The following is a 20,787-nucleotide window of genomic DNA, read 5'->3' as shown; positions in this document are numbered from 1 at the left end:
ACCCGAGCACAGGGTCTTTCTCATGTTCTCAGATGTTCTGGGAAGGCTGGAATTCCACCCTGGAAGAGGTCACTGAGGTGACTCTGGGGTGAGAAAGGGAAAGCTGAATGGCAATGGATGAGGGGACCCGCCTTCTCTCTCCAGGTGTCACCAGCCTGGCCTCTGCTTCTAGGACAGAGACCCAGGACTGCGTGTTTCAGGAAAACCTGCAATTGCCGAGTGTGAAGGGGGAGGTGTCCCATGTGTCCTGAGAGGTGAAGACTGGGTTTGTGAACAGGTGACCGTGGTTGCCCCGGACCTCAGATGCCAGGCCTCGGGGAGGCCTCCCTCTCCACAGCTATCGGCTGAGCTGTGGCACGGAGCCTGTCCGTGTGCTCCGAGGCCACTTGTTTTCCCCACGGCTGGTGCCCAGCAGGGAGTTGGGGACAGCACTTACTTCCAATAGAGCAGGAGTGGGAGGGACAGAGATGGCACCAAGGAGGGGCTCAGGCAGGGTCTATGGAAATCAGACTTTTTTACTCCTAAGCCAAAGCCAGACTTGTGTGTTTTGTCTCAGTGTCACCTTTTAGAGGGCACAAGATCAGCAGTCAATGTCAGGGACTGTACCAGGGACTCTGACCAGGCTCGAGGGTGTGAGTGGACCCTGAGACCTGGGCAGAGGTGGGCTCTGACCTCCAAGCTGAGTGGACAGTCACCCTGGGTCCTGGCCACCAAGGATCCCATGCTGCTCAACTCCAACCCAGGGGAGGGTGAGCCCAGTGAGAGGGCAGGCACATCCCAAGGAATCCCGATCTGGTGTCAGAACTGTCCCCTCGGGAATGTGCTGTTTCAGGAGGAGCTGTTGTCCCCAAAGCTTCTAAAGAAGGGCCCGGTGAGGGGGAATCCAGAGGCTTACAGGGGAGGGCACCAGCCTGGATGGCTGATCCCCAAAACGACCTGTGTGTGCCCCATCACAGCACTGCAGCACTACATCCACATCATCTGCGGCCTTGTCGTCTGCTCCAGGCCTCCTCAGAGGCCCCAGGAGCTGGAGCAGCTCCACCGGGAGACTCAGCCAGGGGACCCTGTAGATCCCTCTGTTAGAGGAGGGGAAGCCCCCGTAAGACCCTCAGCCCCTCTGAGATGGAGGTGACCGCAGACCCTGGGTCTTCCTGTCCCATCCTGCATGGGAAGTGCCCCTTGTTCCCAAGGACACCATGGACTGATGAGATGTCTTCAGGGCCCACAGGCAAGTGTCCCACAGACCAGGGACCTTGGGGACGGGGAGTCATCTCCTGACTCCTTTGAGGTCAGGCCAGGCTCCTTTCTCCCCTGGTAGTAACTCCTGTGGTGGGGGATCCAGAGTTTCTGACAGATCAGGTCTGTGAGAAGAGAAAGGACACAGGCTGCTCCCGGGCCCCAGGGAGACAAGATGTCACTCACAAGGTGCATGCGGGGAGTTACATGACCTCAAATGCCAGGTCTTGGAGTCTCAATGTCATAGAACGAGCACTGAGCTCAGTACAAGATAAAGCAGTTTATTGAGAAGAGCTTGTGCACAAGGGAGTTGACCAGAAAGCAGTAGCCACGCTCCCGAGGGGCCCTTTGGATGGCTTACCTGGGGGCCTCTGGGAGGGTGGAGGGCTTGGGCTGAGGAGGCGGCAGTTGTCCCACGACTGTCATCTGGTGGCTGTTGCTCCTGGGGTTAGCCACAAGATGTTTTCCATGGGCAGTGGACCACCCGAAGGGCCTCTAAAAGAATGTCTGCACCAACATTCTAGTTTCCCATTTAACTGGCTAAAGAACTATTTTGCAGAACATGCTGTTAAGAAAGGATATTACTGTACATTTTTTCTTTTTAGGATACAGTGAGGTTAATTTCAACCATGGAATTTTACTAAAAGCAAGGAGTCACAGGCCTCTACAATGGACTTCTTTCAGTCAAGAAGAAGTCCGGATATTATCCCTTATACTGTCCCAAGACCCCTCATTCTTAGAAGACCTGGATGCGGGGTCAGGCTCATGCCTGGGACAGCGGTGGGCACTTGCTGGCTTCCTCCCATGCTCACACCAGGGCCCCTGTGTCTATCAGAAACATGCTCTGGCCCCAGATGTCACACGGGGTGACATGCTTCTGTCGTGTGTTTCTTAAGCATCTGTGAGGCTTGGCTGCCGTCTCATCCTCACAGACACTATCACTGGAGGGAGGTTTCTGTTCAGAGTCCCTGTCTGGGCACAAGAACTGGACCTTTCCACCTGTCATCAGAGGTTAAGCTCAGATGACAGTGCCCTGGCTCCACCTCCTGGTCTCACTGCAGGGTCCTGGCCAACTTCCGAATCCTTCCTTGCCCTGAGAGGCCTCAGCACTGCTTCCCTGGCACAGGGTATTAGTCCTCAAGGTGCCAAGTGAGCAAACTCTGGGCTCAGGTAACCCTCCCGGGCTGGACCAAACAGCTCAGTGACGGGATGCAGGCCCTGTAGTGGGAAAGCAACCAAGTCTCAGTGACCACCACCTGTGGGGACTGGCGCAACCAATTCAGCAGCATCAGGGCGGGTGGTCGGGTGGTCCTGGGATCCAGGCGAACCTGAAGCTGGAGGTGTCCAGGCACGCCCGGGATCTGCCATGCGGTTTAGGTGCACCTTGGTCTTTTCTAGTAGAGGCTGGGCTTCAGGAGCTTCTAGTAGTTTGGGGACGCTGCCGGATGGTTGGCATGGAGTCACAAAGAGTGCAGTCCAACCCACCAATCAGCACCCTGTGAACTGGGGCTACAGGGGCACAGGGAGAGCCTGCAGGGACCCCCGCTATCTTGAGGACCAGGGGACTCAGGCCTCAGGCCATCCTGCTGCTGTCCTTAGGTGAGGGCCAGGGGCTGCCTCTAGTTTTGTATTTGAGGTTTAAGGGGGAAAAGAGTATTAGTTCCTACCAGGTCTCCAAACTATAGGTAGAATATGGACACCTTTTATAAAAAGCTTGTTATAGAAAATACTTATCTTAAGACCCATTTCTGTACATATTACAGGGTATTCTAAAACTACATGATATATTATTTATTAATACAAACAGGGGAAGAAATATCAGACAGACCCCACCCCCACCACAGGAGAGCAGTTACGGGAGCGGGGGCACGGAAGAAGAGGGAAGGGGTGAGGAGGTGAGGTTTTGGCTCAGTAACATTTACCTCTCTTCTTAAAGGGCAGATCTGAGCAGCTGTCCAAAATGCTCACACCTGTGAAATCTCAGCGGCGAGCAAGCAGATGACTGTTATAACATTTTGTGTATGTAGGAAGTGTTTCATGATTGAAAGGCAATACGTACACAACATTTCTCCACATCGAAAGGTCTGTCTCTCATCTCACACCCGCCTGACGGCTGCACAGCGCTTTACTGAATGGGTGAACCAAGCAGGAAAAAAGAAGTGATGGGCATAAACTGTTCCTGCCTTCTTTGGATTGTGAAAAACATCAGCAGAGACAGTGCTCTCGGCAGTCCTGGGATCTGTCTCTTGCTTCAACAGGGTTTGGACGGAACAGACCTAGGGACGCCCCTCCTTTCCAACTCCCTTCCATCTCCTTTTTTAGTGACCATCTTCGAAACTACCTCAGCTTTCCTCAGCCTCCGAGACCAGCCGGCACCGTTTTTTCCACCTTAATTCTTCACTGCCGAACAACCACAAGCTCCCAAATTCGCCAGAATTATTCTACCGAGGTGGAGGCGGCCATCAACCGCCTGGCCAACCTGCATCTGCGAGCCTCCTACACCTACCTCTCTCTGGGCTTCTATTTCGACCGGGACGATGTGGCTCTGCAGGGCGTGGGCCACTTCTTCTGAGAGTTGTCGGAGGAGAAGCGTGAGGGCTCTGAGCGTCTCTTAAAGCTGCAAAACCAGCGCAGTGGCCGCATTCTTCTCCAGGATGTGGCGAAGCCTTCCCAAGATGAGTGGGGTAAAACTCAGGACGCCATGGAAGCAGCCTTGGCCTTGGAGAAGACCCTGAACCAGGCCCTCTTGGATCTGCACGCTCTGGCTTCTACCCGCACAGACCCTCATATCTGTGACTTCCTGGAGAACCATTTCCTCGACGAGGAGGTGAAGCTCCTCAAGAAGATGGGCGACCACCTGACTAACATCCGCAGGCTGGGAGGCCCCCAGGCTGGGATGGGAGAGTATCTCTTCCAAAGGCTCACCCTCAAGCACGACTAGGAAGGCTTTGGAGCCCGGAGGCCTTCGAGAGGCCCCTCTGCATTTCCGTGGTGTCTGGCTTTTGTCTGAACCTGATAACCCTGGAACCCTCTCCCATGCATTGGACCAAATGGAAACAATAAAGCTTTTTGCAGGAAAAAAAAAAAAAAAACCATCAGCAGGGCCATTCTTTTACATACATTTTTGCATATTTGTCTTACTATTTCCATGGATCAAATTAGTAAAAGTGAGAATTTCTCAAAGAATGAACACATTTTAACTGTGGCTAATACGTCAGCATATTCTCTTGCCAAAGCTGGATTCCAGCCTGTGACGTGCAGCATCATCTAACCTCACTGACTTGTGCTGAGGGGGGCACAAAGAGAGTTAAGTAAGATAATGTGTATAAAATCCCTGGCACAGAGTCTGGCATATCATATGGGCTCCATAAAGGGAAACTCTTATTATCACTGGCACGTGGATCTCAAGTCAGAAAACTTAAAGCTGGGAGACTGTGGTGAGAAATTTAAAAATCAATGCATACACCTATCAGGCTAAAGTTAAAAAGTGGCGGTAACACCAAATGTTGTTGGCAAGGGTGCAAATTACTCACACATTGCTGGTGGAAATGTAAAACGGTACAGCCATTCTGGAGAACTTTGGTACTTTCTTATGAAACTAAGCACGCAAATACCATACAATCCAGAGGACTTCCGCCAAGATGGAGGCATACGTAGAAATACTTTGCTTCCTCGCACAACCAAATCTAAAAACAACAAAGTTTTAACAACAATAAACACAACCAAACCACAGAAAATCGAGTAATATGGAGTCCAAAAACAACGGACAGCTCAGCTAAACCGGTGAGAGGGGCATCCCCAACCCAGGGGGCGAGCAAGCAGCCAGGGCACGGATCCCAGGTGTGGGGTGGTTACGGGAAGGCGAGGCACAGCTGGCTGTCTGAGGTCGCGCATTTGCGCGCAGATAAACCAGTGAAGAGACGTGCATTGACCACGAAGGCCCCAGTGCAGGGAGGCAGGCTCCCACATTTGCACTCAGATAAACAGGCGGGGGCAAATGGTGAAGCAGACAAGGCGAGCAGGGAGGATCGCCATAGCTCCCTCTCTGACTCCGCCCCCACATACAGCGTCACAAACCAGCTACCTGGGTGGCCCCACCCCGGTGAACACCTAAGGCGCCTCTCCTCATACGTAACAGGTACAAACAGATCAAAACATGGCTCAAGAACAACTCAGAGCCCCAGAGCCAATAAATCTAAGCAATGAAGAAATAGCCAAACTATCAGATGCACGGTTCAAAACACTGGTGATCAGGATGCTCACAGAACTGGTTGATTTTAGTCACAAATTAGAGGAACATATGAAGGCTAAACTAATTGAAATGAATGGTAATGCACAGGAAACCAACAGTAATGGAAAGGAAACTGGGACTCAAATCAAGGGAGCAGATCAGAAGGAAGGAAAAAATAACCAAACAGAAAAGTATGAAGAAACAAGAATTCAAAAAAATGAGGAGAGGCTTAGAAACCTCCAGGACATCTTTAAACGTTCCAACATCCGAATTATAGGGGTACCAGAAGGGGAAGAGGAACAGTCACGAGTGGAAACCTTATTTGAACAAATAATAAAAGAGAACTTCCCCATTCTGGCAAAGGAAATAGACTTCCAGGAAGTCCAGGAAGCTCAGAGAGTACCAAAGAAGTTGGACCCAAGAAGGAACACACCAAGGCACATCATCATTATATCAGCCAAGATTAAAATGAAGGAGAGAATCCTAGGAGCAGCAAGAGATAAGGGGACAGTCACCTACAAAGGAGTTCCCATCAGACTGTCAGCAGATTTCTCAAAAGACAACTTACAGGCAAGAAGGGGCTGGAAAGAAGTATTCCAAGTCATGAAATCCAAAGACCTACATCCAAGATTGCTCTATCCAGCAAAGCTGTCATTTAGAATGGAAAAAGAGATAAAGTGCTTCTCAGATAGGATCAAGTTCAAGGAGTTCATCATCACCAAGCCCTTATTATATGAAATGTTAAAGGAACTTCTCTACGAAAAAGAAGATAAAAAAGATGAACAGTGAAAGGACAGCAAACCCACAGTTATTAACAACCACACCTAAAACAAAAGCAAAGTAAGAGGACAGCTAGATCAGGAGCAGAACCATAGAAATGAAGATCACATGGAGGGTTAGCAACAGGGGACTGGGAGAAGGAGAAGCGGGGAGAAGGTACAGAAAATAAGTAGCATAGACAGTAGATAGAAAATAGATAGGGGGGAGGGTAAGAATAGTATGGGAAATATAGAATCTAAAGAACTTGAGACACGTGTTCATGAACTTAGGGGGGGAATGGTGGGGGAGGGGTGTGCAGGGTGGAGGGGAATGAAGGGGGGAAAATAGAATAAATGTAATGGCATAATCAATAAAATAAAAAAATACCATACAATCCAGCAACTAATTGTACCATTGGGTATTTATTCCAGAGAAATGGAAATTGAAGTTTATACAAAAACCTGTACAGGAGTGTTCACAGCAGCTTTATTCTTACCTGCCAACTGCTGGAGGCAACCCAGGTGGCCTGCAATGAGGGCGTATCATTAAACAAACTGTGGCACAGCCACCCCACAGGGGGCTACTCAGCAATAAAATTTTTTTTAATTAAAAAAAAAACTGATATACGCAGCCATCTGAATGCATCTCAAAGGGATTATGCTGACTTTAAAAAGTCAGTTCCAAAAGGCGTTACGTATGATACATTACTCTATTTATATAACACTTGATATAACAAAGGTACAGAGAATTAGGACGAATTGCCGAAAGCCGCCAGGTGTGGTTGGGAACTGCGTGCGGGTGTGACGGAAGCAGTGGGCAAGGGAGGACGGTGGGCATGGCTACAAGAGACCGGGAAGGGGGATCCTTGTGTGTTGGAACTGTTTTGTATCTTGACTCTGGCGGTAGATACACAAAATTTTAAAGAAATCAATACACATATGGGCAAGCACACACACACGCATGAACTGGTGAGATCTAAATCACATCAGTGGATTGCATCAATGTTCATTTCCTCCTTGTAACAGCGTATTCTAGTTTTGTGCCCAGTTAAGGGAAACTGGTTGAGGGGGAACATGGGATGTCTCTGAGTTATTTCTTACAACTGTGTGTGAACCTGCAACTAACTCAAAGCAAAATGTTTAATTATTTTTTAAGTTTATGATCTTTCCTTTCCACAAGATTTGAAATAGCTCTTTTCTCGTGTTTAAGGCTAGACCATGTCAGCCTTTTCAGCAACAGCTAGCAATTTCCTATTTATAACTCATAATTATCCCAATAATCCTAGGAAGTTAGCAATACCTTTACCCCCATTTTGCAGATAAGGGAAGAGCCACAGAGAAGGTAACTGACTTGTCACATAGCTAGTCAGTAGCTGAGAGGGATCTGAACCCTGCAAAAATCCTCCAATAAAATTGAACTATCAAGAGTTATTTAGTTACTGTTGAGTAGAGCAGCATATTGCTTTCCCCTTACTTTTTATTCAGGGAACTTGCAGTCCTACGGCAAAGATGAAGAGTTTGTGGTATCACTCCAGCTTCTGGCAATCTGATCTAACTTAGCAGTACAGCATTCCCAGAATGCGGCTGTATGAGTGAATCTTTGAGTATTTACTGAAATTGGCCTTTTACCCTAGTATGTACCAAATATTCATACATGTGTCAGGAGTGCCTGAACAAAGTGTATTATGCTATAATACTATACTCGGATGTAGCAGAGAAAAAATGGCACACAAACGAAAAATGAGAGGAAAAAAAAAGATGAGAGTTGAGCGAATTCAACAATTATTCAGGTCTTATTATGTAATATTATCAACATTAGAAGTAGGTTAATTTCAAATACTCTATCCATTTTAGACCCTGTTAATCTGTGTTAATTTTCATTTTTTAAAATATTTTCCCTATACCACTTAATTTATTGCTTGATTCATATTATTTACTTTTATACTTTGCTTTTGTTGTCTTATTTACCTTTATATTTTATAGCAGTTTTTTATATTCATATTATCATGTTTTATATTTACTTTTTAATATATATTTTACTTTTTTATGAATTCATTTTTTTATTAAAACTTTTATTTATTTATTCTTAGAAAGGGGAAGGGAGGGAGAAAGAGAGGGAGAGAAACATTGATGTGAGAGAGAAATATCAATTGGTTGTCTCTCACACACGCCCAGCTGGGGATCTGGCCCCAACTCAGGCCTGTGCCCTGACTGGGAATGGAACCAGTGACCTTTCGGCTCACAGGCTGCCACTCAATCCATTGAGCTACACCAGCCAGGGCTAATTTTAATTTTTCTGATGACTAATCAGGTTGAACAACCATTCAGAAGTTTACCAGTGAATTGAGGGCTTGCCTGAGAACCAAAGAGTCATTATGTGGGGCATGGCAACCATGGGCTGCAGCCACTCTGTGTAAGAGGGTCTCTATTCTTACAACTGCAAACAGGACTTAAGATTTACCTGCATAGCTGGGTGGCACTGCAACCTGCTCTTCCCACCACGAGGCCAGTGCCTGTTTCCCTCTGTTAACCTCCCCCGGGCCCCAAAAAGCGATGCGTGACCTGTGTGTCAGGAGGAAAGTCCCCCTCTATCCTTTTTCTCTTCTCAAAAGCTCAGCTGATGCTGCAACCTGGAATATATCCTCTGCCTTCCTCCCTACTCCCCCCCAACATTCCCATATCCAAAGCCCTCTCTCCCTGGTTCCACATGCCACACTGAAGGTAGGTTAGTTGGCCTTCCCACACCTACAGACGCCTGCAGACCACTCCTCCTTCCTTTCCAGCCTCACTTCCCACCCCGACTCTTCACCTCAACTTTCACTGGCTTCCTCTCAGTTCCTTTATCAGAACACATGGCCTAAACAGCCACTACCACCCTCACTTTCCATCATGGGAGCCACTATCTGGAACTGGGTGCTCATTACTCTCCAGAATTTCTTTCTTTTTTTTTTTTTAAATTTATTGATTTTAGAGACAGGAAGGAAGTGAGAGAGAAGTAAGGGGAGGGAGGGAAAGGGGGAGAGGGAGAGGGAGTGAGGAGAAGGGAGAAAGAGGGAAAGACTGACTTGTCGTTCCACTTATTTATGCATTCATTGGTTGCTCCTTGTATGTGCCCTGACCAGAGATGGAACCCAAGCCTTGGCTTTTCAGGACGATGCTCTAACCAACTGAGAACACCCAGCCAGAGCCTCAAGCATTTCTTTACACTCCTACTGCATATATATATATATATATATATATATATATATGAAGGTCCTTGAATAACATCATTCCGTTATAACACTAATGAGATGCCATAGGACAGTGCTGTCAAACTCATTTTTACCAGGGGCCCAGTGTAATTTTAGGACTGTGCAAATGTAACCACTCCTTAACTAGGGACAAGGAGCTCTACATTCGGCCCTTTGAAGGCAACCGTGAGGCTGCTGAAGCCCCTGGTGAAAATGAGTTTGACACCCCTGCCACAGGAACTTAACCACTGCTTCTATCAGTTAGCCTAGGGCAAAAGTGATTTCCATATACAGCCACACTCTTAGGGATACTGCGGGTTCGGTTTCAGAGCACTACAATAAAGCAAGTATAACAATAAAGAGAATTATAATCTTCTTTTGCTGGGGGAGGGTCTTACCCTCAATTTGTAAAAAGAAGAAAAAAGCCACTATCTAAGAAACACAGGAAAACAAGGTATGCCTGTAATATGTCATTTCACTTAGAGTCATTCACAGAAGCCATGGACGAGGCTAAGGAAGGACTTTCTGTATTGTCTGTATTTCTCAATTCCATCTCAATGGGATCATGCTGTATATCTTGCAAAATGCCCTTCTGAACAGTTGATACACTGAATCCACTCACTTTCACTGTGGCAGAGCTACCCTCCACCACAGCTTCTCTACCCAGCCTGCTCATGAACAAACATCTGGGTCAGTTCCAGTGTCTTGTTTATATAAACAATGCTACCATGGCCATTCTGCCCCCGTCTTTGTGTAGTTGAGGGGAGTTTTTCCAAGGTAACCTGCAGGTGCATAACTACCAGGCTGCACTTCCACCAGTCTGGATACTGACAAAATAAGGTGCAAAGAGACCCTGCCGGTTTTCACCCTCACAGCGTCTATGAAAATGTCCATTATCCTGCTAGTTCTATGTGGGTAGTTAGTTACATTAACGGCTGTCCTGTTGACTGACACGTCCCTAATGCCAAATGTGCTGCCTTAAGCATTCAAGACAAGTTACTGAATGACTGGAATTTTACAGAAAGACCAGGAAGTAGGAGGAACTGTTGGAGTCACAATTTGTTCGGAGCTCCTGGTCCAGTGTCATTCACCTCAGAAACTGCCTTCCTACCCTGGCTGGTGTGGCTCAGTGGATGGATTGCTGACCTGGGAGCCAAAGGGTAGCTGGTTCAATTCCCAGTCAGGGCACATGCCTGGGTTGCAGGCCAGTTCCCAGTGGGGGACACATGAGAGGCAACCACACACTGATATTTCTCTCCCTCTCTCCTTCCCTTCCCCTCTCTCTGAAAATAAATAAATAAATAAGTAAGTAAGTAAATAAATAAATTATCTTCCTTAAGGTGGATAAGGTGGGAGGAAGGAGTGGCCGGAATGCTGTGAAGGGACAGCTGCTCTACCCATCCTGGGGCACGCTGGCAGTAGCCCACCTTTATGCACTTAACCCCAGGCACATGAGAGCAGGTGTCTCCACCAGTGTCTGTCGTTGGGCGCAGGTCTGGTTGCTCCACTCAGTAATAGCACAGGTTCTGCCTTCTGGCGACTAGCTTCTTGTCACTTCACAGCTGTGTGACCCTGAGAGGTGTATTTTGATATCCTATCAGATGGGGACGCCAAAGCTACCTAAATACCTGGTTGTGAGGATGAAAGCCCAGAAAGCGCAGTGCCTGGAACAGAGCAAACACTCATGAACCACGTAAACTGCCCCAGGTTAGGGAGCAGACAACAACGCTCAATAGAAAGCAGAACGCTCTAAGGTTGTTCCACTTGCAAACCCTACAGAGACAGAGACAGAAAGAGAAAGAAAGAGAAAGAGAAAGAGAAAGAGACAGGGAGGGAGAGAGAGAGATGAGAAAGAAGAGTGGTGGCTACCATCAACTCTTATGGGAAGCCCCAGAGTTTCACTTACTGCACGGATGTTCACTGCTTTTGGTCGAGGTAAGACAGACTTACCGTCTTTTACAGACGAGGTGTGCGGCTCAGAAGTTAAGCCCTTACACCCAGATCGCGCCCCTCGCAGAGGCGTACCCGCTCCTCTCCGGGTCCTCCTGCACTAAGTCCCCGCCGCTCCATCTCCCGGACAGACGACACCGGCAACGCCAGGAACAGGGGACCAAGGAAGGCAGCAGGCGAGAGCAAAGGAATTCGCGCAGAACTGGACGCGCGCTCCGGGCTCGTCCCGCCGGCGCCGCTCACCTCCTTCCTTGAGCGCTTGGAAACCTTCTTTTCCATTTTGGCTGCCGTCTTCTCCGCCCCGCGGCCCTTTGTGGCTCTCGGCGCCGGTCTGAGAACCTACCCGGCTACTCCGGAAGGAGGGCAGTGCAATGGCACGCCGGAAGCACGTTTTCCGGGACGGGCGTGGAAGTGCGTCACTTCCGGAATCGGCTCGGAGTCGGACTGCTCTTATTCTGGTTTCTGGAACTGGCCTTTGGGGCCTCACCTTCCGGCTTAGGCAGAAAAAGTGACAGGCCCCGCCTGAAGGTAGCCGACCTGCTTCTGATACCCCTCCACCTTGCATCTTTAGTCGTTCTGGGGGGCTGGGCGGCGCAGCAGATGCCGTTCCTGAGCTACGCAGCGTAGCTTTGAAGGCTGTCATGCGTGTTCCTTATGTTTGGGCAATTTGCTTAACCCTATTTAGTTGATCCAGTTGGGTGGCTCCGTAAAAGAGTCACATATATTTTGGACCCTTTTGGTAATGAAATGATGTGGCTTCATCCCCAGTAAGATGTTCATGCCCATACAAGGACTGACAGACCCTAAGTGAAAACAATCCCTTCTCCCACTGCCAGTACTGTTAGGTCCTGAGTATTAAAGTGGAAAAGCTGGCATACTGCTGCCTGTCACTACCAGCATCAGTAAGTAGAGACAAGGGTTGAATATAGGCACTCTATTTAGATGCCAGCAATCTGAGAGAGGTACCCTAAAAACCTCTCATTTCATGCCAGCCTTTTCATAAGGAAAAGAAAAGGTTAGGTAAGGGGTTGGGAAAAGGCTAATCAGATAAGACTTGCAGCCAGGTGGTGATTTTCATAGTATTTCTTTATCTACTGATCAACAATTCTTTATCTACAGGAGAGATGTTGGCTCAGATAACATCTCAGTTGCTTGCAGACCCCTGGGGGCACAAAGGCTGAATTGCTTGTCCACCTCCTGGAGACGTGCAGGTCTTGTACAGTGTGGCAGTTCTTGGTACAAACAGCTTTCCACCTGAGTTAATCACTTAAGCCTATCAACTATAACTAAAGCTAAAATCTTTAACTCTTGAGTTCCCCTGTCAGGAATATTATGCTCAACAAGAAAACCTCAGCCCTGCCATTCCACTTTCTATGTGTCTTTCCTCAATGTCCTGTGTTAGGGGACTCGTTTCTTAATCAGTAGAATGGGACTAATGACACCTCCCCTCCAAGGGTAGTCAGTTTTTCAAGCCGGAAGAAATAGAGCTGCCCACTAGGAAATGATATTCTAATATTTGAAATATCTTTTATTTTAAATTTATTCATTGACTTTTGGAGAGAGAGGAATGGAGGGAGAAAGAAAGGGAGAGAAACATCGATGCATTGGAGATACGGTTGCCTTTCACATGCCCCCAGCTGGGGGCACACAATCCAGGCCTGGGCCCTGACTGGGAATTGAACTGGTGACAGGCCAGCACTCAGTCCACTGAGCCACACCAGCCAGGGCTAAAATATCTTAATAAATGGGAAGACAATTCATAGGACATGGAATACTATGGTTTGAACAGAGTAGAGTGAAAATGTTTACTTAGATGATGGCTTTTAATCAGAAATAGGACAACTTAAGGACAATCACAAGCAAACATTGGGCAAAGGGAAAATATAAATCAAAAAAATGACCTTGCTTCTTTGTGGGTGAACAGAAACAGAACTCAAACTTAAAGAAATTATCTCAGATCAAATCAATTTACTAATCATTGAACAGCCAGGGAGGAATGCTTTTCCAAACAACTGCAAGCTTATCCAGAAACCTTGTTCTTTAAGAAGAAAATGAAATTTGGGGACATTATGGGAAGAAAAGGTAGAATAGGATTCTGACTGCACAATCTCCAGCACTGCCTGTCAGAGAATAGGACACCTGTGATGATTAAAGAAAAAAAAAAAAAACAGTTAGAAGCTGACCAAGATGGAGCTGCAGAATTTCACAGGAACCTGGCTCCAGACATAATCATCTTTGACAATGAGCTATAAAGGCCAAATTGTGACTATTGCCCTGCAGAAACATTACTTTCCTTCTAGTGCAATATGACTTGAAGAACATGCTTAATTCTTTTATAATTTTCTAAGAATATAATGTAATTTTGAGACTATGCACTTGAAGCAAGATGGCCCTTTAGTCACAGCATGTTTTTCTGCAATACATTAGAGCAGCACCCTCTTACAGACTGCAAAAGGGGAGCGCATTCCCTACTGAAGGTTTAGAAGGCTCTGGTAGTGAGGGGCTTAATACTTTTATTATCCCCCAAAAATCTTAAAGCTGAATTGGAAGGTTCTTGAAATATCATCATGGTGACTTACGTAAGTCAAAATTCTCATTATGAGAAAGAAAGGGAGTGGAACATTTAAAATGAGATCAGGCTCCTAAATTAGTAAGTAGATTAAGTACAGGGTCATTTATAGTGAAATTCACATTATTGAAACTTTAATGGATTATTTTAAATCTGATTATATATCATTAACTTTCAAGTGTACTTTTGTGTGGTCAGGCACTCTCTGCCATCTTCAGGTTGAAATCCAGAGGGAGAAAATATTAGTAATGGACCTAACTAACTGCTAATTTACTGTCACCACCAGTAATCAGTATAATTGGGAAGTTCTGTCAAGTGTGGTCTAGGTGAAGTGGTTCTTTGCACATTTCCCATATACAGTAAGAATACTAAATCTGTCCTGGCTGGTGTGGCTCAGTGGATTGAGTGCTCAAATCAAAGGGTTGCCACTTGGATTCCCAATCAGGACACATGCCTGGGTTTTGGGCCAGGTCTCCAGTAGGGGCTGTGTGACAGGCAACCACACATGGATGTTTCTTTCCCTCTCTTTCTCCCTCCCTTCCCCATCTCTAAAAATAAATTTAAAATCTTAAAAAAGAGAAAGAAAACTAAATCTGCCCACCTATGGCACAGAATTCTTGGGCAGATCAAGTGAAAACATAAGAAAGCTTAGAAAAAGAAAAAGCAAAATACAAATTTAAGAGATTCTATGTGCTGAAAAATGAGGTCATGATTTGAACAGGCTGACAATCATTGCATTGACTTGATACTACAATGTGTGGACATTGTACCAGGTCCCCTGAGAGACAAAACAGAAGACCCAGCCATCAGCTTCAAGGTTTTGTTCTAATGAGAAAACATGATGTTCCTCAAATGCTTTGTGGAATGAAGCAAGGAATAAGGAAAGAGGGAGAAGGGGGAAAGGAAAGGAAAGAGAAGTGTGATAGTGAAATCCAAGGGGGAGAGTGAAATCAAAACTGTTATTTCATAGATTTCATCCAGTTTTCTAGTTGTCTGATGGAAAAGGATAAATTCAGTCTCATTGCCCCGGTGTGCCCAAAAGCAAAATTCTTTCCTCCTTGGAATTAAAGAATGCTGCTTAATTTGGAGATCTTTTTGTTATTTATTTTTAACTTAATGAATTTAAGATAGCTAAGAGTTTAGTGCTCTCAATTTCCCTTTAAATACAGCTTCAGGTGCACCCTACCATTTTGAATATGTCACGTTATGATTTTCATTCAGTTTAAGGTGCTTCCTCTTTTGATTCATAGACCCCTGGGCTACTTAGAAGTGTGTTATTTAGTTTCCAGATATTGGGAGGTTTTCTAAAGATCTCTCTGGAATGTAACTTTTCCTCTAACTGCTTTTATGATTTTCAGTTTCATTAAGATATATTTAGACATTAATTTTTTTACTTATTTTGCTTGAGAATCAGTAGTCTTTGTGAAGCTGTTGATGATTCTTAAAGTTAAATTGATATTTTTAAATACTTACAATATCACTGTTATGAACTCTAGTTCTTTAATCCTTTCTGATCCAGAGACCAGCCCAATTGCCAGTCATCTCATAGTTAACAACTTATGCTTAATGTTCACGCAATAGGTGACCCCTTAAACTCCAGCTGCCTATCCAGGAAAATAGGTTGCACCCACTAAAAGTAAACTCTCCAGAAGAGACTTTCTCTCTCTGTTCATCATCTTTCACAGAAGCACAGTTCTCAAACCAGAGTTCTCGGCACAGAGCTAACCACATCCTCCTTGGCCACAGAAGTGAATGATGTAATTCATATAAAACATTGGAAATCAACAAAGGCTCTTACATCAGAATCTGAGGGTTTATGTATAAGGTTAACGGGGACTCAGAAACTGGATTGGAGAACTGGCTGTTGCCCACTGCTTCAAAGACATGCCAGGAATAATATTTGTTGTCTAATTTCCAAGTCAGTCAATATTTTCCCATTAAGGGAGAGGAGGGGCTAAGGAAAGCAAAAGGGGGAAATGGAGGACATCTATAATAGTGTCAACAATAAAAAATAAAAAAGGTTTTCCTATTAAAATCATTTCTCCAGTGGTCATGAGAATGCTCTAGAAACTTATTTCATTTAAGTTGTCCATATGCTGTATTTCTCTTCCACTAAATTTCAATCTCCATCGGGCCTTATCTTACCCATCTTTGTATCTCTAGAACAAAATGTTGCACTGTGTCTGAAATGCTAATAAATTATGCTCTGACTGGTGTGGCTCAGTTGGTTGGTCATCATTCTGTAGGGTGAATGGTCACCAGTTCAATTCCTGGTCAGGGCACATGCCTGGATTGCAGGTTCTGTCCCTGCATAGAGAAGGCAATGAATTATTGATGTTCCTTTCTGACATCAATGTTTCTCTCCATCTCCTTTCCTTCCCCTCACTCTAAAAATAAATGAAATCTTTTAAAAAATAGACACTAATAAATTATGAATAAACAGTGGCTTTATTAAGTCCCCAAAGCGATACAGAGATCATTTGTCTGGCATGATCAGAGGAGGGGAATGTTTGAGGTGGACGAATATTTTAGTCGGTATAACTACTGTACACAGACCAGTCATTCCAAACACTGCAAATTCCACACATTTCACATCAGAACTCAAGTGAGACAGAAAGGAATATCTAGCTCTAACAGAGAAACACAGGACTGATGAATAAATTTACAGTAGACAGGACGAGAGATGAGCCAGTTCTGATGCAATCTGAATAAGAGGAAGTCCTGCTTTCCGTACCAGTGGATTTCACGTGAAGTTCGATGGTCTCACTGCAAACCCTGAATTCTGATCCTGAACATTACGTTATTGGATTTGGTGTTGCTCTCACTGATTTACTTGCTATCTTTTCCTCCCTTCCTCCCTCCTTCTCTCCCCTTTTATTTTTTGCTTGAGCCTGGGAAGACTTGGGGTGGGAAATCTCCAGCAATGGGCCCTGGAAACACTGCCAAAGCCGAGAGAAAAACACAAAGCCGGCTGTTCCAGGGACTGGGTGGGAGCTGATCCAAGGCAAAATCGTGACACCTGTAACCTTGCTATGACTTTGTGTTGCGTGAGGCCCTTATGCTCCTCACTCATATGCTACTTGGGCCCTCGCATGTGAGCCTCCACTGTAATGTCTCCTCAGCATGTCTCTTGACGTCCCAGTCTCTCAGAAATCCTCTCTCTACAAAGAGACAGTTAACTAATGATGTTGGAAGTCATGTCGATTCCACATCACATGTCACCAGGGAAAAGCAAATTAAAGCAGGGAGACACCACCACAGACCTGGGAGAACAGGCCAAAGCAGGAACACTGAACTGACAGCACCGAATGCTGGCCAGGCTGTGGAGCACCTTTTCCTGTGAGCAAGGGACTTAGTGTTACCCTCAATTCATCCCCCAAAGTAGCAAGCCTTCAAGGCCAGTGCAGTGAAGAAGCCAGGATATGATGGTGGATGGGTTCAGGGAAGCCAATGCCCACCTCACAGAAAGTAGGGTTGGGGGCACACTGCACCAGCAGGCTCACAGGGCTGGTGGCCTCATTACAACCCACTCACTGTGATGCATGCACTGGCCTGCAGTGCCCACGGTGTCATGGATGAGATGAGACAAATTCACATACACTACCAAGTCCTGTGGAGGAAAAGGGACGGCACAGCAACTCCATCACGGGGGCGGGAGGGGGGGGAGTGCCTCAGAATGTCCTGGCCACTGTCTCAAGGGAAGAGCACACTGACCCTTGCCTAGACAGGCTTTTATTGGGTTTAATTTGCTCAGGACTACAGGTGCAGCTCATTAATCATTGTCAGGCAGTAAGAATCAAACAGTAGATAGCGTGCAAAGAACTATTAGGGCTTCTTCTGAGTTAGGGTCTATCAGCTAAAAGGCTACAAAACTTTGGGAAACAAACTAATTTCCTGCTCGGGCCTTTATCATTTAACTAAGAGTATTCTTAGCAAAGCAGGCTTCATGGGATTTTACATATCCTTTCTCAGGCCTGATCACCTGGGGAACTCACCATTCCCAGCACAAGGCTGCACCACCCTCTGTCATTGTTTTCAGGCTTAAGTCAGGCAGAGGAGGCAGATAGCCAGAGAATTCTCAGAGACTTCTCGCAGACAGACGGAGGACTCAGGCTTCGTCAAAGCCCAGGGGCAAGGGTCCATCACCCCCTTTCTCTATAGCCCTCCAAGTCCTTCCCTGGACCCTCCACGTGATCATGCCTCTCTTAGGTCATTCCCCAATTGGGGAATCTTACCCATCATTGGCTAACTGATCAAGTATTGGGGGCCAGTTATGAAAAAAAAGAGCAGAAGTGGTGTTCCTGCCAGGGAGATAAGCTTTGTCTCCTTAGTGGCTTATGGTCTGAACATCGCTCACTCAGCCTTAGCCACGGAGGGTTTACAGCTCCTGAAACCAGGCAGGGCAGTTCCCAACATCACTGACTCACAGTGGTCCCCATGACGTTAAGGCCTGCTTCCTGGCTGACTAGTGGTCCCAGTCTTCCTGGAACACGTTTTAGGGAGAGTCCCTGTGAAAGATACACTTCCTGTGGTGGCCAGCAGGGGGCAACAATCATACAACACAGAAAATGGGCTCCACCCACAAATACACCAGAAATGTTCACAATATACAGAGTGCAGCAGAAATATCTCCTGCCTGACTGTAGTTGGTAGGGTAATAATATGGATGTCATAATTTATAGTTTTAATTTGAACATTTCCCCTAAAATGTCATATGGTGTGCTTGACTGTGATATTGTTGTTATAGAATTACATGCTTTTATTTTGTAATAAAAGATTTTATAATAAAAACGAGATGTTATTTGTGCCAGACCCTGTATATTTAACAATAATAATGAAAGGATAAGGGAAAGTAGAGAAAGCCTACTGCATTTAAAATTTACCAGGTACTGTGTAGACTGGGCATCCTTACCCTCCCATTTTTTACCCTTAACTCATGTCTACCCGTGAAGGGGCAGAGGTCTGCGTTTCTTTGCGATCATATACTTAAAAGTGGAAGGTGATGTTTTATTTTCTCTTAACATCACTCCATCATTTTTCTGTCCAGGGTGGAGTACACTGGGCACTTTCTGACCGTTGCAGAGACCAGACAACCTAACCCTTTCTTGGGCCAAGGATGTGAACAAAAAGGGCCAGAGGACAAGAGAGCAAATCAGAGCTCATAAGCAGTGCCGCAGTCCTAAAGAGTCACTGCTTCCTTGGCCGGACTCATGCCCACGGTTACAGGCTGTGGACACAGTCCTCAGCAATGAGAAGGGAGCCTGAGAGGTAAGCTTTCCCCCATCTCCCGTATCTTCACAGCGCTTGCTAAACGGCAGTTTCACTTTGGCTGATGCAATGCAACCTAAGAATTGGTAGAAGTGGTGGGTGGAGCTCAGCAGTGTAGCCAGCTAGCCAGCAGAGGTCAGCCCTTGCGCACGGATAATAGGGCTCCCCCGGAAGGCAACTGCATGCCAACCTAGCTAGAATCATCCCTCCTGGCCTACATCTTTGACTAACCTCCGCTAGGGCTGAGCCAGTGGGGAAGCACCTGGGCGTGAGTGTTTCATCACTCGGAGGCTGTCCTGCTGCCAGCATCATAGGCAGAGTTCGTGGGTCCCCAGCAGGCTGGCACCAGTACGCCCAGTCGCCCCTCCAAGCTAGCTGTGATGGCTCAGAAAAGCAGCCTCTCTGAACACACTCTTCTCTCCCAGATGAATAATGTGTTAGAAGCTGCATTTTTGTCCTCTTCGTTTTTAAAGGGGGCTTCAGTGCCGGTTTAGCAATGGTTTTACAGGATGACAAAGGAGGAAATAGAGCCTGCTGCTCTTCCCATTTACTCACACACACAGTACCCCGGGGGGAGGGCATGGCTGGCACCCTGGGCCCCCAGTGGAGTCTGCCAGGCTTTCATCATCCGGACGGGACAGCGGAGCTGGGGAAAGAAGGCCAACCACATGCCATCGTGTTTGCAATCCCTTGCATCACTGTCACCCAGTGTCTTCAGATGTCTATGGAAGCCCCTAAATACTGTTTGCTCAACTGTTCTGAAAATAAAAGGACCCAGAAGGCTCCTCCTCCCTGCCAAGTGATAGAGTGATTGCCCAGGGCTCAGAGTCCAGGAGACCATTGGCTCTTAATCCTTCCTTCAACATCCTCATTTTCAAAGCGCTTGCAAATTCAGAGCCTGCACCCTCTGAGTTTCCTACAGAGAGGGCCAGCATCCTTTCCCAGCCTCATTCCCACACAGGGTTTATAATCTTTATTATTTTTTTCTAATGCAGGGTTTATAGTCGGCTTCCCACCCATTCCCTCTTCCCACTGGACCTGCCCCTCTCCACTGTCTCCAGCCTCCTAGTGCTTTCACCTGTGGCCTTCATTTTTTTTTAATTAAATATATTTTTCTTTGGGAATTATTTTGCTTTTGCAGAAAAGTTGCAAATATAGGTCCAACAGTTCTTGTGTATTCCTCTCCCGTGACCGTGGTACATCCATCAAAACCCAGAAACCAACACTGGGGCTTGACCATTAGCTAAACTCTAAGCTCTATTTGGACTTTGCTGGTTTTTCCAATAATGTCCTTTGTCTGACCCCATTCAGGATCCCATGCCGTGTATGAGGTTGTGTGTAGATGTGGCTCATTTCTCAGAGTACAGGCCCTGGACCAACCTGCCAGCCTGTAGTCTCTACCCTGGGCTCTTGGGAGAAAAGACACCCTTGATAGTAGTTCTCAGTTGTCTCTTAAATGTGTTTGGATCATTGATGAAAAAGGCCAAGGGCATCCATTTGACTCTACCCAAGCACCTGAGACACTGCTCTTTCCCCATCCTTTTG

The 20,787-nt window shown here is 46.4% G+C and overlaps 1 protein-coding gene across 1 annotated transcript; it reads left to right on the top strand.

Annotated features, from left to right (window-relative positions):
* Positions 1 to 721: 721 nt before the first annotated feature.
* LOC128627667 (ferritin light chain-like) lies at positions 722 to 4,328 on the top strand. Its single transcript, XM_053666781.1, is given in 3 exon segments — positions 722 to 749; positions 957 to 1,099; positions 3,449 to 4,328. Coding segments are annotated over 3 exon segments (900 nt in total). The 3' UTR covers positions 4,178 to 4,328.
* Positions 4,329 to 20,787: the final 16,459 nt, after the last annotated feature.

Source organism: Artibeus jamaicensis, unplaced genomic scaffold (genome assembly GCF_021234435.1).
Source record: "Artibeus jamaicensis isolate MK-2021 breed Jamaican fruit bat unplaced genomic scaffold, CSHL_Jam_final contig_464, whole genome shotgun sequence".
Taxonomy (NCBI): domain Eukaryota; kingdom Metazoa; phylum Chordata; class Mammalia; order Chiroptera; family Phyllostomidae; genus Artibeus; species Artibeus jamaicensis.
The sequence above is the reverse complement of the archived record's forward strand: the minus strand, read 5'-3'. Positions and strand labels throughout refer to the sequence as shown.